This window comes from Coptis chinensis, chromosome 7 (assembly GCF_015680905.1).
Source record: "Coptis chinensis isolate HL-2020 chromosome 7, ASM1568090v1, whole genome shotgun sequence".
NCBI lineage: Eukaryota > Viridiplantae > Streptophyta > Magnoliopsida > Ranunculales > Ranunculaceae > Coptis > Coptis chinensis.
The window spans coordinates 40276121-40292438 of NC_141462.1; the positions used below are offsets into that span (position 1 = coordinate 40276121).

The 16318-nt window shown below is 36.2% G+C and overlaps 1 protein-coding gene across 3 annotated transcripts in view; it reads left to right on the forward strand.

Moving 5' to 3' along the window:
• Nucleotides 1-16005, forward strand: part of LOC147487518 (uncharacterized) — a 33010-nt gene extending 17005 nt beyond the window's left edge. For all 3 annotated transcript variants that reach the window (XM_086570084.1, XM_086570085.1, XM_086570086.1), the window contains 6 exons: nt 8593-8668; nt 10391-10467; nt 10548-10597; nt 13629-13713; nt 15314-15412; nt 15573-16005. In XM_086570084.1, coding sequence (XP_086426210.1) covers nt 8593-8668; nt 10391-10467; nt 10548-10597; nt 13629-13713; nt 15314-15412; nt 15573-15803 — 618 coding nt within the window. In that variant the 3' untranslated portion in view covers nt 15804-16005. The remainder of the gene's footprint in view (nt 1-8592; nt 8669-10390; nt 10468-10547; nt 10598-13628; nt 13714-15313; nt 15413-15572) is intronic.
• Nucleotides 16006-16318: the final 313 nt, after the last annotated feature.

The following is a 16318-nucleotide window of genomic DNA, read 5'->3' on the forward strand; positions in this document are numbered from 1 at the left end:
TGGGCTTGGAATAAGCAGATGGGCCTGCCTTTATGTGCTCCAGTCCTATTAGCAATTAGTTAGTTTTAAAAGTGGCCAATTCCTATTAAAAATTAGTTAGTTTTAAGAGTGGCCCGGTCCTATTAGCAATTAGTTTGCTTTAAAATTGGCCTATATTCTTTGAATAGGCCCTTAAGCATGTTAATGTTAGAAACCCTAGCAACCCACCTCCTTCTACACTAAGCAGCCGCCTCTTTTTTCACTAAGCATCTAGTTAATTGAAAAAACAACAGATCCAGTGAAGAGAAAAGAGAGATCGAAGAAGAAAAAGACAAATTTACCTGTTTTCTTCATCAGTAGTGTTTCAAACAGATAAGTTTTTTCTTTCTCCATACTTTCAATCGAAATTATTAGGTAATTTCAGTGTTTTACATGATTTAAGAACACAACTGCTTGTTTATCTTATTCTTTCTTTCCTCCTGCCTCCTCCTATTTCTTCTTTTTCTTTTTACTGTGGGAAAGTATATGTGCTGTACCCGACCCGTATCTGTGTCGGTATCGTACCCGTGTCACATGAGTACAAGGCATAAAGTGTCGTATCCGTGCATCATAAGTCTTGATGTGGTAGGTGCGCCTATTGTGGCAACTGTAACCACTCTTCCTCTTTCAGCCACCACTACTACCACAGTCATTGCTGCAATTCAACAACAAGAAGATACTGTTTTGCTAGAACAGGTTACACAACAGCACCAACCACCAACCACCAACCACCAACCACCAACCACCGTGTCCCTTTGATGTTCGGTCTATTCACTTGACTCCTCATCTAGGAATTACAGATACAGCTGCAGCAGAAGGCCAGAAACTAGTTGAACAGTGGCTTTAGTGTGATCATCCAGTCGAGGTTCCTACATTAGTTCGTGAGCGCCTTTTAATCTTCTACTGTTATTCCTTTTAGGCGTGGGGGCCGACCTAATTCTGTGTTGGGTTTACCACAACTCTAACCATTGGAGCAGTTTAAACCTCCTTAGAGACATCAGATTGTTGCACAACAGTAAGTGCGACCTGTAGGACACAATCAATACCACGATGTACAACCAGCTAATGTCGTGCAGGAAGGTCCTTTTCATCAGCCGCATCACTTAGGTGTTGGCATGGTATGGCTCCTAGAGGGCGAGGTAATGGCGGTGCAAATAAAGGAAGGGGAGGTCGCCCTCTCACAATCGATGTGTTCTCCCTTGGCAAGCTAGGTGAGATCAAATTCCTCCACCACCACTTAGGTGACACGGTAATGATATTCTCTCTCTCTTCTGACAGTGATTCTTCAGATGACAGTGCGCCTACAACTGGCAACCGTGTTCCTCCGAATTTAAATATTATTAACCGTTTAATTCGTTTGTTAGAAAAAAATAATCATAGTGATATTAAGATTGATGTACCTGAGTTTGATGGAAAGATGGGTGTTGATGTGTTTGTGGATTGGTTGAATCGTATTAAAAAGATATTTTAATACAAGGGTATTTCGGGTGTTAAGTGTGTTCACCTGGTAGCTACCAAATTAAGCGGTTATGTGCTTTGTGGGATGAATACCAGAGAGGTCATACAAAAAGGGAAGAAATTGGTGTAGCATTGGTCTAAAGATGAAGAGGGCATTGGGCAAGGACCTTGTTACTAAAAATTATGAGCATGACTTATTTAATTGTCTACATAATTTGAAACAACATTTGTCTATTGTTCAACAGTACACTGAAGCCTTCAATCTACTATGCACTTGTCTCAATATGACTAAGACCGAAGAGTTTAAAGTTCATCGATTTATCAATGGCTTACAGAAGTGCATTCAGGCTGATTTATCCTTTGTTGATATTCAAACTATGGCAGATGTAGTTATTTATGTTAGAAAATTAGATCTCCATAGGTCGTCCAATTCTTCTCCATTTTCTGTTACTCCATCTATTGGTATTGGTTCTACTTTCGCATTAATCTTCTTGTTATCGATTAATGGCGTTATTAGTCATTCATTGTCACCGACCGCCAAGAAGAAGAAGTTTTTGTTAGCGAGCGGTAACGAAGAGATCGAAGTTGTGACTGACAAGCTACCTGATCCTGTTCTAGATTTCCAACATGAAGCATTGTTTGTTTTCCCAGCTACAAATGCTTCACCATTATAATTTGTGGACAAACTCTTTTAAACCTGGGGAGAGTGATGCAGAGCATAAGAACATGTCTGTCAAGTCATAGGCGCGCCTATGTTTCCTTAGGGCTCTTATAGGTTCAGTCAAGCCCACGGGTTGCTTTATGTGCCATTTTCTTTTAATTAGTTGTTTGCCATGTGACATATTTCTATTGGTTTATTGTTTTCTAGGATTGTTATAAATAATGGGCTTGTAATTATGGTTCTTCAGTTAGTTGATGTTTATGAGTTTATGAGATTCAATAAAAGAGAGATTTTTACGTCTTCTTCAATTTGTTTGTTTAATTCAGAAGTCGATTGTGATATACTGAAGATTCCGCCGGTTTAATCTACATCCGTGAGTCTTAGTGTTGTAGATTAAACTGGCAGAAGCTTATGTTTATTACAATCTACTTTGAATTAAACAAAACAAATAAAACTCAAAACAAATTTTTATTTCTTTATGAAATATTCTCAAAAAACAACTATCAAACTACCATAATTACAAACCCGTTATTTGTAACAATCCTAGGAAACGATAAATCAATAGAAATATGTCACATGACAAACAACCAACTAAAAGAAAATGGCACATAAAGCAACCCGTGGATTTGACTCAACCTACAGGCGCCCACCCGCCTATGACTTGTCGCTAACTAGTTCACATGCTCTGCATTATTCTTGCTAGATTGAAAAGAGTTTGTCGACAAACTACAATGGTAGAGCATTTGTAGCTAAGAAAATAGACAATATTTCATTGGCTATCAAGAATAGGATCAGGTGGCTTGTCAGCAACAACTTCGATCTCTTCTTCACCTTCTGTTAACAAAATATGACGTTTCTTCTTCTTATTCTTAGGGCAGTAAGCAGCAATGCGTCCAATAACACCACACTCAAAACAATTCTTGGAAGCAGAAAAAGCACTGACAGGATTAACAGAAGTAGACCCAGTACTAGCAAGCGATGTAGATGAGGAAGAACTGGATGACTTATGGAGATCTTCTGATTTTCAAGCATAAATAAAAACATCTATCATAGTTTGAATATCAACAAAGAATAAATCAGCTTGAATGCGCTTCTGTAAGCCATTGACAGATCGGTAGACCTTAAACTCTTCAACCTCAGTCATATTTAGACGAGTGCATAGCAAGTTGAAGGTCTCAGTGTACTCTTGAACAGTAGACAAATATTGCCTCAAATTATATGCAAACGATTAAATAAGTCAGATCATAATGTTTAGGAACAAACTCTTTCCGCGATGCGATGCTCTTTACATCTTAGACCAACACTGCATCCCACCAGACTTGTGCATAACCCCCTAATTTTGTAGCTACCAGACGGACACACTTAGCACCAAAAATACCATTGTACTCAACCAATCCACAAACATATCAGCATCCATCTTTCCATCAAACTCAAGTATATTAATCTTAATATCACCATGATTATTTTTTTTTCTAACAAACGAATTAAACGGTCAACAATATTTAAATAAGGAGGAACACGGTTACCAATTGTAGGCGCACTATCATCTAAAGAATCACTATCAGAAGAGAGAGAATATCACTACCATGCCGCCTGAGTGATGGTGGTGGAGAACACTCTGATTGTGAAGGGGACAATTTCCCCTTCCTCTATTTGCACCACCATTACCTCGCCCTCTAGGAGCCATACCATGGCCAACACCTAAATAATGTAGCTGATGAAAAGGACCCTCCTGCACGACATTAGCTAGTTGTACACCGTGGTATTGATTGTGTCCTACAGGTCGCACTTGTTGTGTAACAATCTGATGTCTCTAAGGAGGTCTAAACCGCTCCAATGGTTGGAGTTGTGGTAAACCCAACACAATAAGGTCGGCCCCCACGCTTAGGAGGAATAACAGGTGGAAGATTGAAAAGCTCACGAACTAATGTAGGATCCTCGACTAGCTCATCACGTTGGAGCCACTGTTCAACTAGTTTCTGGCGTTCTGTTGCAGCTATATCTGTAATACCTGGATGAGGAGTCAAGTGAACAGACAGGACCTTAGTCACCAGATCGTTGAGCGAGAGCGTGAAAGCGCTTAACTTGGGAAGCTCCTGGTTTTAGAGCAACTTTGGAGTGGCTAAAATATGTACACATTTCACATAAAAATTATATATATTTTCCAAAAATTATCTCAAAGTGGATTAGTTAAATAAAACTTTACTGCAAAAAGAAGGAAAAGGAGTTCTACATCAAATTTCTTAGAATTTCATAATGAAAACTAAGTAACTAGCACTTATTTTTAAAATCGTGGATGTCCCACATCAATTAGGATTGAACATGCTTATTAGTTATTACCAAACAAAACTCTACAATTGGGGGAAGGCAATAACCAAAGGGATGCCATAACCAAAAGCCCAAACCCACGATGGAAACTATATAAGACTACAAGCAGGACACCCACTCTCTAAAACCAAAACTACTCTGTGAAACCACTCATCTAATCCGAAACCACTTTCTCAAACACCTTGTCGAATAAACATCTTTCTTCTACAATTTCAACTTATCAAATGGTTGTCCAAGTAGATTACAGCTTCAATAGGGCTTTGTTAAAGCTTGAAATTTCACTAGGCTTAACTGGTAAAATTAGTTTGAAGAGATTTGTTGGCTTAACAATCTAAAATTCTAAAGAAATCTTAGGTTTAACTTTTTATGAAGGTAATTCAAACATGATTTTGCAACCAAAATCACAGAGTGCGGTTTCGAAATTCATAGAGCGCGATTTCATGGCAATTTTTATCTCAAAGCGCGAAACTGCAGTTTGGGAGCAAGAGTGATAGGAGTAGGGTGTTTAGTGCTGCTGTGTAACCTGGACATCAAAAGGACGCGGTGTTTAGTGCTGCTGTGTAACCTGTTCTAGCAAAACAATATCTTCTTGTTGTTGAATTGCAGCAGTGACTGGGGCAGTAGTGGTGGTCGAAAGAGGAAAAGTTGTTACAGTTGCCACAATGGGTGCACTTACTACATCAAGACCCTGCAGTAACGGAGAAAGAGCTGTCTGTAGACAAGAAAATTCTTGCTGAGTGACAGAGCCGCATATCCCAGATTAGGGCTTGGCGCAAATTGAGGAATATTATGATACTGATTAGGGTTCCAAGACGGATAATAAGGAAAATAACCCTGATACATCATCTGTTGTTGTTGATAGAAATCCAGATGATAACCGAATGGCTGAGATATTGGTGGTGTTTGAAAACTCTGAGGAGGCGCCATTAAATAGAGGTGGCACTTGTGGCTGCTATTGTAAAGGCGAACCAACTTTTCTAGAAACCCTAGAAAGTTGTTGTTGGGTGGCTAGAATCACATTTAATGATTCTTGCTTATGATGCACGAATATGGCACTTTATGCCTTGTACCGTGTGACACGGGTACGATACCGACACAGATACGGGATACGGGTTGGATACGGCACATATACTTTCCCACAGTAAAAAGAAAAAGAAGAAATAGGAGGCAAGAGGAAAGAAAGAAGAAAATAAACAAGCAGCTGTGTTCTTAAATCATGTAAAACACTGAAATTGCTTAATAATTTCGATTGAAAGTATGGAAAAAGAAAAAACTTATCAGATTGAAACACTACTGATAAAGAAAACTGGTAGATCTGTCTTTTTCTTCTTCGATCTCTCTTTCCACTTCACCGGATCTGTTGTTTTTTTCAATTATCCAGATGCTTAGTGAAGAAGGAGGCGGCTGCTTAATGAAGAAGGAGGTGGACTGCTAGTGTTTCTAGCATTAACATGCTTAAGGGCTCAAGTGATGAGCCTATTCAAAGAATATGGGCCACTTTTAAAACAAACTAATTGTTGATATGACCGGGCCACTCTTAAAACCAACTAATTTCTAATAGGAGTGAGCCACTTTTAAAAACTAACTAATTGCTAATAGGACTGGAGCACATAAAGGCATGCCCATCTGCTTATTCCAAGCCCAAATTTCTTTGCAATCATTTTAAGTGTGTACATTACACCTATAGACTTGCAACTATGGACGTACCCATAGACGTACCCATATCCTAGATTTTCGAAAATGCTGCTCATATCAGTGTCGCCGTATCGGTTCCTGTACCCATATCTGTGCATCATAGATTCTTGCATAGCCTTAAATTGGGCATTCAAACCCTGAACATTTTCTCCTAGGTGTTCTATCTCTGGTTTCTTGATATGTGGCATAAAAATTAAAATTTTGATATTGAAAAAGGAAAAAAAATTGGTTCTTGACTTAAAAGTAAAAAATAAAAATTGAATTTTTGCTCAGGAACGATTCGCGCTCTGATACCAAATGATGTAAATTAAACTGACAGAAGCTTCAATTTATTACAATCTACTTCGATTAAAAAAAAAATTAAAACTCAAAACAAATCTTTAATTCTTTTTGAAATATTATCAAATAACAACTATCAAAGAACCCTAAATACAACCCCATTATTTATAACAATCCTAGAAAACAATAAAGTAGTAGAAATATGTCACATGGCGAACAACTAACTAAAAGAAAAGGGCGCATAAAGCAACTTGTGGGCTTGACTCGACCTATAGACGCCCTCCTATAAGTCGTTGAGGAAACATAGGCGCCCGCTTATGACTTGTCGCTAACTAGTTTATATGCTCTGCATCACTTAGGGTGTGTTTGTTTAGTGGCAAACCTCTAGTGGGAAAATATTAGATTTGCCAGCATTTTCCCACTAGAGTTTTGCCAGGCTAATTTGTAGTGGGAAAATTTCAGTTTGGCAGTGTTTGTTTGCAAAAATTTTTAGTGGGAAAAATTAATGAATGAGAGATAGAGAGATGAAGAGACAAGTGAGAGAGGAGAGCAGATGAAGAGAGAGAGATGAGAGGAGAGCGAGAGATTACCTCTTGAGAGCTAGGGCTTGAGAGATCGAGTTGTAGCTGTGAAAGAGAGAGAGGAGATGGTGGCAAATTATTGTTGCCCTAGTGGAAAAATAAGGGGTAGCAAAAGAGTTTAGGGGGGGAGCTGGATTCTACTTTCCCACTTTTAGTGGGAAAATTTTATTTGCCACCCCCATTTGCCACTAAACAAACATAGCCTTAATGTTATTGTTAGAGTCTTTAGTCTTATCAATATTATCTGGGGGTGGCAGTTTTATACATAACCCACTAACCCGATACGAAATTAGCGGGTTTGGGTTGGAAAAAAAAGCTTTTGGGTCATTTAAAGGTTGACCCGCCGAACCGTCAAATAAACGGGTTGGGTTAGGGTCACATATGTTAACCCAAGTAATTCGTTAGTAGACCCGATTTGTTCTCAGGTCTAATAGGTCGGGTCATCAACCCGTGACCAGTATAACCTGTTTTAAGTTAAGTTTCATTATTTTTTAAGATCTCATTATCCCAACTACCTAAAATAAACGACTAAAAGGAGAAGGATTAGCCGTCATATTGATTCATTCGATAAAAATATGTTTCGTTATTCAATTTTCATTGATATATAATTGAATTATGGATGGTTTTTGAGAATTAATACACACACACATATATATATATATATATATATATATATATATATATATATATATATATATATATATATATATATATATATATATATATATATATAACCAAGACTGTTGCCTTGGCTTGCCATAATTGTATTGTTGATTATTCGAATGAAAGTTATTTGATGCCTTCTTATATCAACTGCTTACTTACTGTTTCCGCTCATTATGTACAATTGTGATCTGATTATTGCTCACTCAAACACCACTAGCTTGCACTGCTCACTCAAATCACAAGCTTGGGACAAGTTACACGAGCACTACATCCAAACATGTCTGTGATATATATATATATATATATATATATTGATAAATAAAATCGTGAAATACGAAATATTTTGCATACAGGTTATCTGTGAATCCGATCCAAAACTGACCTGAAATTGACCTGTTGGCTTAGCAAGTCACCTGTTATATAGCCGGGTTGGGTTTGGGTTTGACAAACTCGACACGATTAGTAATTGGGTCGGGCTTGGGTTTGCTCTCCTAACACTCGACCCGAATATGACATGACACGAACCTGACCCAACACGACCCATTGCCACCCCTAGTATTATGCTTTGTGGGTTTTAGTCCCATATTGGAGAGCTAGGAGTTATTTCACATGACCTCTACTTATTTAGGTGAGTGAGCCCTATGTAATTGTTTATCTTGCTTAAATAAAATACATTTCAGAAGTTTCACTTTATCCTAGTCCTTTCTGGAGTTTTTTGTGTCCTTGGATCTAACAAATGTCTAGCGGAGTAATTCTTAGTGTTCCTTCGTTTCTTATAAACTGATCTTAAGACAGAATTTGAGAGTTGAGTTTCCAGTGACATACTATAATGTCAGTGATTCTGATCAATTTCATATCTTCCACATTGTTGACATATTATAACTTTGCATCAGCTCCTCTGTGCAGGCATATCCTTTTGAGACCGAGTGGGATACAATCTATGATGATCCAACTCAGCCATTAGTAGTTGATATTGGAAGTGGTATATTGTTCTTGTTATCTTTCTGTAGTAAATTTTTGTTTAGTTGAGGATAAATAAATAAATAATGCAGTTGCATGATTTGGACACAGATGCCATATTGTCATGGAACAAGAAGCATATATCTTTGGTTGTTTGGTTTGCTCAACAATTGAGAAATTGAATATGTGTCTTGTATCAATGACTTTTTTTCTTAATATGCAAATAGTCTCTCTCACTATAGATATAAGAATATATAGAAGGGGACGATATGGAAAAGGCAGGAAAGAAAACTGAGCTACTATTGAGGCCTTTTTTAAGTACAAAGAAGACCATGACTACACAGATGAACAAGAAAGACAAATATAATAGTAATTGTATTGTTGTTAATGGAGAGGAAGTTTGGAGAGAAAAGAGAAAAAAGATGGTACGTCCATATTAGTTTTGGCCTTGTATCACTTCAGTATATATGTGAAAACTAAGAGTTTACAATAATAGAAACTTCCTAAAATATTCGGGTCAGGAGCTTGCAGCCCAGTCCTTAATTCCCCTTGGGTGATGTCCTCTTAGAACTCTAACAATAATCACATGTGATGTCTAAGTACAGAAACCACAATTTTCATTCCTTCAGTTGGATTAGATTAATTCAACAATCTTTGTATACTATATACAGTCACCTTGTCATGTTCTCAATCCAGGCCTTTTTTAAGTACAAAGGAGACCATGATGGCATGACTACAAAGAAGATCAAGAAAGACAAATATAATCACATGTGATATGTCTGAGTACAGAAATCACGAAGTTCATTCAATACTTAAGTTGGATTAGATTATTTGAATGATCTTCATAAAATCTATAGTCACCTTGTGATGTTCTCAAAAAGTGATAAACAGTAAGTGATGTGGTCATCGTAGTCTTGGTTACATTGGTACATGCATAGGCGTTCTTTTTATTTTAATTGTTTTTGTTTTTTGTTTTTTATTTTAGATATTATCTACACAGGGCATATTAGTAATTTTCTTTGGTTAAAAGGGATTCTAATTTAGTGTATGTCAGAGTTGATGTTTAGGAGGTTATGAGAAATTAGAAATAAAAGAGCAACCTTTAGGGTTCTTGAATATTTTCTATAAAGTGGATTTTACTTAATTGTTGCGTCCGCCAATTATTAATCTGCATTAGAAAGTGTCACCATTCCATTGAAAGTGGATTTGATTGAGCGCCCCAGACTTATAAGTCAATCCCCTACTGGCCTGCTTATGTTTGATACTATTAAAAATTTAGAACTAATATTACATTACTTGTATTACATTTTTTTTACACACTACCGATTCAGAGAAAAGGTGTTCCACATGAATTGAAACATACACATTATTTCTAGGAACAAGAGTCTACAAGGTAAAGGTGTTTAATTGACAGACCGATAAAGAAAAAGGGTATTTATTTCACAGATCTGAATGTCTGTCTCCAAGACTCCAACTCAAACTATTTCCAATAATGTATGATAGAATTAAACTAAGAGAAGAACAGAAATTTAGAGAAGTTATGAAATAAGATAGAGTTATATGGACGAACCCGACTCATTAATTGGTCACAAGAATTTCGGGGAAAGTTTTTGTTATAATCTAAATTTTAGGCTTTTCAAAGCTGCAGTTCTGAACTATCTTCTTTTCAGTTTTTAAGTACTAATATAGAATAGGAGAAGAAAATTTTTACTCCATTTCTGACAATCTGGATGACTATAAGCAGGAAATGGCTTGTTTCTCTTGGAAATGTCTAGAAGGCAGAAAGAACTAAATTTCCTTGGACTGGATAGCAATAAAAAGGTATATGTTTGTCTTGCATTCTTGTTCCTTGTTTGCTTGGTTTGGCATATTAATTGCTAGATGTTTGTACTGATGTGCAGCTTGTAGGGCGTTGTCTAGACACTGTTAATCAATCTGGACCAAAGAACAGGTGCATGTGTTTGCCTACTTGTACTTGTTATATTCTTAGTGCATTAATAAGTGGATAAAAATGTTGGAACGGGGAAGTTAGGGCATTACTTGAGACAATTCAGAGAAACCTTTTTTGCTTTAATTCTGTTGTACTTGATTAGATTCATGTGATGCTCCACAGCCTTACAGAATACCATTTTTCCCCCATAAAGCACTTGTTCCTAAATGTTTTTTATTAAATTTTTATTGTTTATCTAACAAATTTGGGAAGCTTTAAGAGAACTCTCTTTTTGGCAGTTTCTAATGTAGATTGAAGCGGCGAAAACAACACTTAATCAAAATCTACACTTTGCAAAACCCTTAAAAGTCTTACCTTTTATTAAATTTCACTCAATAATTCATGAACACAAAAACAACTAAACAATTGACTGAAACCTTAACTATAAGCTTTTATTTATGTCAACCCTAAAAACAATAGACCAATAGTAACACACCACGTGGGCAACAACCAAAATAGAATAACTAAACTAGTGGACTCTCGACTAGGGCTGCAAACGGATAAGGGCGTATCCGAATCCGAAAATTTATACCGATATCTGAATCCAACAAAATTTTAAAAAATTTATCGGAATTCGATAAATTAATTAAAATTTTATTTGTTTTGAATAATTCATTTTATTGCTATAAAAACTAGTATAAATATATATATTTGTTATTTATTATTATTATTTTGTTATTATAGTTTTATATTATTAGTTTATGATTTTATATAATATTTTATACAATAAAAAATGAATAAATTAATTATATATAATAACTATTAATTTTTTAAATCAGATCGAATATTATCGATCGCGGATATGGCGATCCTAATCCATATCGAAACCAAAGTTGACATAAAAATTATCCGAATCCGAAATTTTCGGATAATATCTGATTTTTCAAATACGAATTCGAATCGGATTCGAATATTTGGATATCCACTTGCACTACTCTCGACCCATTGGGCTTGGACTTGAGCTATAGGCGCACGCCTATAATATAAGAAAACATGGGCACTCGCCTATGTCTTCAAAACAATGAGCTAACAATCTACATCACTCTCTCCAGGTTGAAGAAGCTTGTCCACAAGCTTGTGAAAATCAAATCTACCAGTATACAAAAGCTTTTCATAGTCGTATACGTCACCCTCCCGTGGTTCTTAAGAATTCGACCTTGAATTTTACCTAAATATTAGCTCAAACAAATAACATGGCACCACAATGCTGTTAGTACTCCTTTCTTGAAACACAACGAATACTAGAAGTCACGAAGTAGGTGTTGAAGTGTTTTGTGGTTGCGAGCAAAATCCTTCTCAAAATGGGATAGAAAAGGATCAATATAACCACCATTTTGTGCTTGCTGAATTGGATGAACAAGACCTTTATAGATCTGGTCAACAGGACGTCTTTGTTGCGAAGGAAGGTAATGAACCTGCAGTGTGTTTTTATGATCATGCTCAGGACATGACACAACGGCTTCATAAGTTCTTTCCTTCTCCTTGTTGCCATCGACAACAACCTGTGCTTTATGTTGGGCTATAGAAGCTCCACCAACCCCTCTCTAAGTCAAATAGTCGCTTCTTCTAATTGATCCAACCTGTTTTGCATTAACGCTTCTTTCCACTTTTCTAATCGAGCAAACCGAACTCTAGGAGTTAATATGAATCTATGAATTCTCAATGAATTCTTCATCTTTGAGGATGTAGACATATCTTAATCTACAAGAATAAAAATTGAATTTTTTTTTTTCTCAAGAACGATTCACGGTGAACAGTAACCCCGGGTGAACAGCGTTTTCTGCACAAATCTCCCAAAAATCAACCTGCTCCAATACCAAATAATGTAGATTGAAACAGTAGAAACAACACTTAATCAAAAACTACACATCGCAAAGCCCTAAAAGTCTCGCCTTTTATTAAATCTCATTCAATAATTCCTAAACACAAAAACTGCTAAACAACTGAATGAAACCCTAACCATAAGCCCTTATTTATAACAACCCTAAAAACAATAGACCAATAGTAACATGCCACGTGGGCAACAACCAAAATAGAATAACTAAACTAATGGACTCTCGACCCATTGGGATTGGACTTGAGCTATAGGCGCACGCCTATAATATGAGAAGAAAACATGGGCACACGCCTATGTCTTCAAAACAACAAGCTAACAATCTACATCAGTTTCACTTTGCTTTTACTGAGAAAGTGAGAAAGAATTAAACTGATTTTTTAAAAAGAAGTAAAATGTATGGTAGCAGTAAAATCAGTAGGTGCCAGTGCAGCTACAATTGCTTCAGTGGGAGTCGCTGCTGGTGTTGGAATTGTCCTTAGTTCCTCGATCCATTCCATCCGTTCCTGGCTAGGAATCCATCGTTGGCTAAACAATCATTTGGTTATGCCATTTTGGATTTGTAAAAGGTCAATTGATGAGTTGTTTCTTCTCTCGCAGTCTCCTTCATTGCAATGATTATTCCCTGTTCGAGAAGAGCAGAGGCCATTAGGTTGAATCCTCAAAGGCTTTCGTTCAGTTAAATATCCTAAAAATCCATTTTGCTGAAGTGTCTTCTAGTCTGGTAGGTTATCTCGTCTCCTCTTTTCCTTACCCGTTCCTTCCAAAGTCCAGTATGTTGTTTCCAACTTCATTAGTAAGGTGTTAGGTACGTGGTGTGCTGCCATCTTGAGGAGTAAATTTTGGGAAAATTGTGTTTCCTATGCGGTGGCTAATGTTACAGTCAACCATATTGTGATTCAGTGTCTTTTCTCATGGAGTATTTTGGTGCCCATTATTGTCCTATTCAATGTTTTATCAAATTCTTCATGTATTTAGTTATTTACCCAAGTTAACATGATTTAAACCTTTATATTGCGAAAAACGTTGATAATGTCTTGCAAATCCTTCATTGGTGTTTGTTATGAATTTATAATCTATTTTAGTCCTCTCCATGTTACAAGTGATTGTTTTACTTTCTCTAATTAATCGCTCTTTCTGTGCTTGGGTTGGACCTAGATTCTTCATAGCAACCAATGCAACTTCAACATTCCGATCCATAGTTTCTAGCTACCCTGGAGAACTGATTCTGGTTTTGATACAGGTACAAAGTGATCAATCTTATTATTTTTTCTCTGTTGGTTGCTTGGTTCTAAATTATCTAATTTCTGTCTCTTAATCCCAAAAGATGCATCTATTGACATTACCCTGTCGATATCTTCGTATATAGAACTTTCTGTACTTTCATTGGCTTTTTTCTCTAAATGTTTGGAAGATGAAAATGTCAGAAAAACTAATATTTCAGATAAGGCATAGATGATGCCAATATGGACTCATCTATGCTAGTGTTAATATAAACTTTTCTTATTAAGATGAAATACACTGAAGGTTATCAAAATCTTGTATTCTGCTCAAGATATCTGACAAATTAAAACAAATAAACCTTTTTTCTTTTGGACATACATCATGTGTTCATTATGAACTGTATGAATCATCAGACTTTTGATTCTAGCCAGCATCCCTCCGTCAGCCCTTCAGTGCTTTATTAATGAAGTCTGTTTCAATTGCAAAATTTTGTGTGTACTGAATATCCAAAAAATAAAAATAAAAATGGCACCTAATAAAATTCTTCTTTTTTTTGTTATGTTTAAACCTTTAAATGAAAGGGAGGTTCTGGAATGTCCCGCAATGTATTTTGTGTCTTACAGTAAAAGCTTCTGTTGGCAATAGCACCTCACGAGCCTAATTTTTATTCGAAGGGAAGTTACGACGTTTTTATATATATATACTTGTTTAGCTACATGTCAATATGAAATAAAAAATCCTGGGCAAATTTTTGTATTCCTCCACTTGCGCTTCATACGTGTTCCTTGCTGATGATGAAGGTTGTTGTACACTTGTACTAGGAAAAACTGGATTTGCCTGCAACTATTCATTTCTTTCAAGTTTAACAAGAACGCTGTTGTTTAGTCTTGGTTTTAGTGGTCTTCATATTTTAATATCAAGACCTCCTTCCTGGTTCCTCCTTTTTCTCATTCTTATCAGTTATCTTGCATGCCTAAAGTCTTATCTACCATTTTGTTATGTTACTCCCTCAACGAGGAAAATTTGCAATTTTTTAGCTATATTAGGTTTTTTGGCACTTATCATATTTTTATGGGTGAACTAGTGTTACCCCCCCTCTAGATGGGAAATTAGGGTCTTCTCCCTAAACACACGGTCAACTTGGTTTGACCGTTAACTTTCAAGTCAAACAACTGAAAATGACATAAATGCCCCCACCTAATTAAAATTGAATATTTTCTTTTTGAAAACAATAAGGGCATTTGTGTAATTTTCAATTGTTTGACAATTGTTTTTAGACCCTAATTTCCCATCTAGTTAAATCCTAATTGGCTCATCTTTGGGGGGTAATACCCCTATTTTTATTTGTATGGGAGTAATACATCCTTATAATTTTTTCTACACTCAGTTGTCCTATAATGTTTCAAACTCCGTCTTTAGTTGGGGTAATAATACTAGTTAACCCTATTTTTATTTGTATGGGAGTAATACATCCTTATAATTTTTTCTACACTCAGTTGTCCTATAATGTTTCAAACTCCGTGCTTTAGTTGGGAACTGTATTTTTGTTGTTCTGCAGTGATGTACATGAGTATTTTAAAAATATATGCTTGCATAGACTAAAATATCATTCTCCACAGTGTCCAAACCCCGATTTCAACAAACCAGAGAATAGATGGAGAATGTTGCAGAGGGCACTTGTTGAAGCAATAGTGGATCTCCTTAAAATCAATGGGAAGGTATTTATTGCCTATTGCTATTGTTAGACTAGCTGTCCACCTTCAATCACTGAACATGGTGATGGATATAAAAAAGAGTACCAACTGATAGATACTGCACTGCAGTTTTCAACCTAAACATAAAAATGACTTATCGGAGTTGTCACTTTGAACTCAACAGGTTTTTCTTCAATCTGATGTGGAAACAGTTGCCTGTACAATGAGGGAAGACTTTATAATGTATGGCAAGAATAAACTTGCAATTGTAAACAATGAAGATGGTTTCAAAGTTGATCACGATGGTTGGCTTAGAGATAATCCTTATGGTGTTCGATCGGATTGGGAACAACATGTGATAGATCGCGGGGCTCCTATGTACAGAGTAATGTTTTCAAAAGTTGTACAGCGCTGAAGGGAGTAGTGAAAAGTTTTTAGGCTTTGGTACTTCTATATGTTTTTTCTTCCAAAAGTAATTTGGTATGTAAAGACCATTTCAATGTAATATTGGGTGTGAATATTAGCACTGTATATAAAGAGCAGAAATTTGAGAGAAGAATGAGAGTATGAGACATTTGAGTCGTAGACAAAAGTTACAGCTTAGTCGCTTTGTCAAATTTGGTTAGTGTTGGCGTTTTTTACTTCATAGAACCAGAAAATTCGTGCATGCTAAATTTTGTTAACGATATAAACGGCTAATTCAGAAATCAACTGATTTGGTAAAACCATGAACATCACTGAGACCTATTTTTCATATCAACTGATTTTCATTTCTTCCATTTTCATTTCTAGTAACTTACCACTCTGAGCACATGAAGTGAGTGGTGAGAACAAATTGAAAAAAGGTGAGTTACTAGATTTTAGAGGTCAGACATTAGTAAGTATTGAACGGGTGAATATGGCTCATTCAGCCAATTGACAACAAAGGTT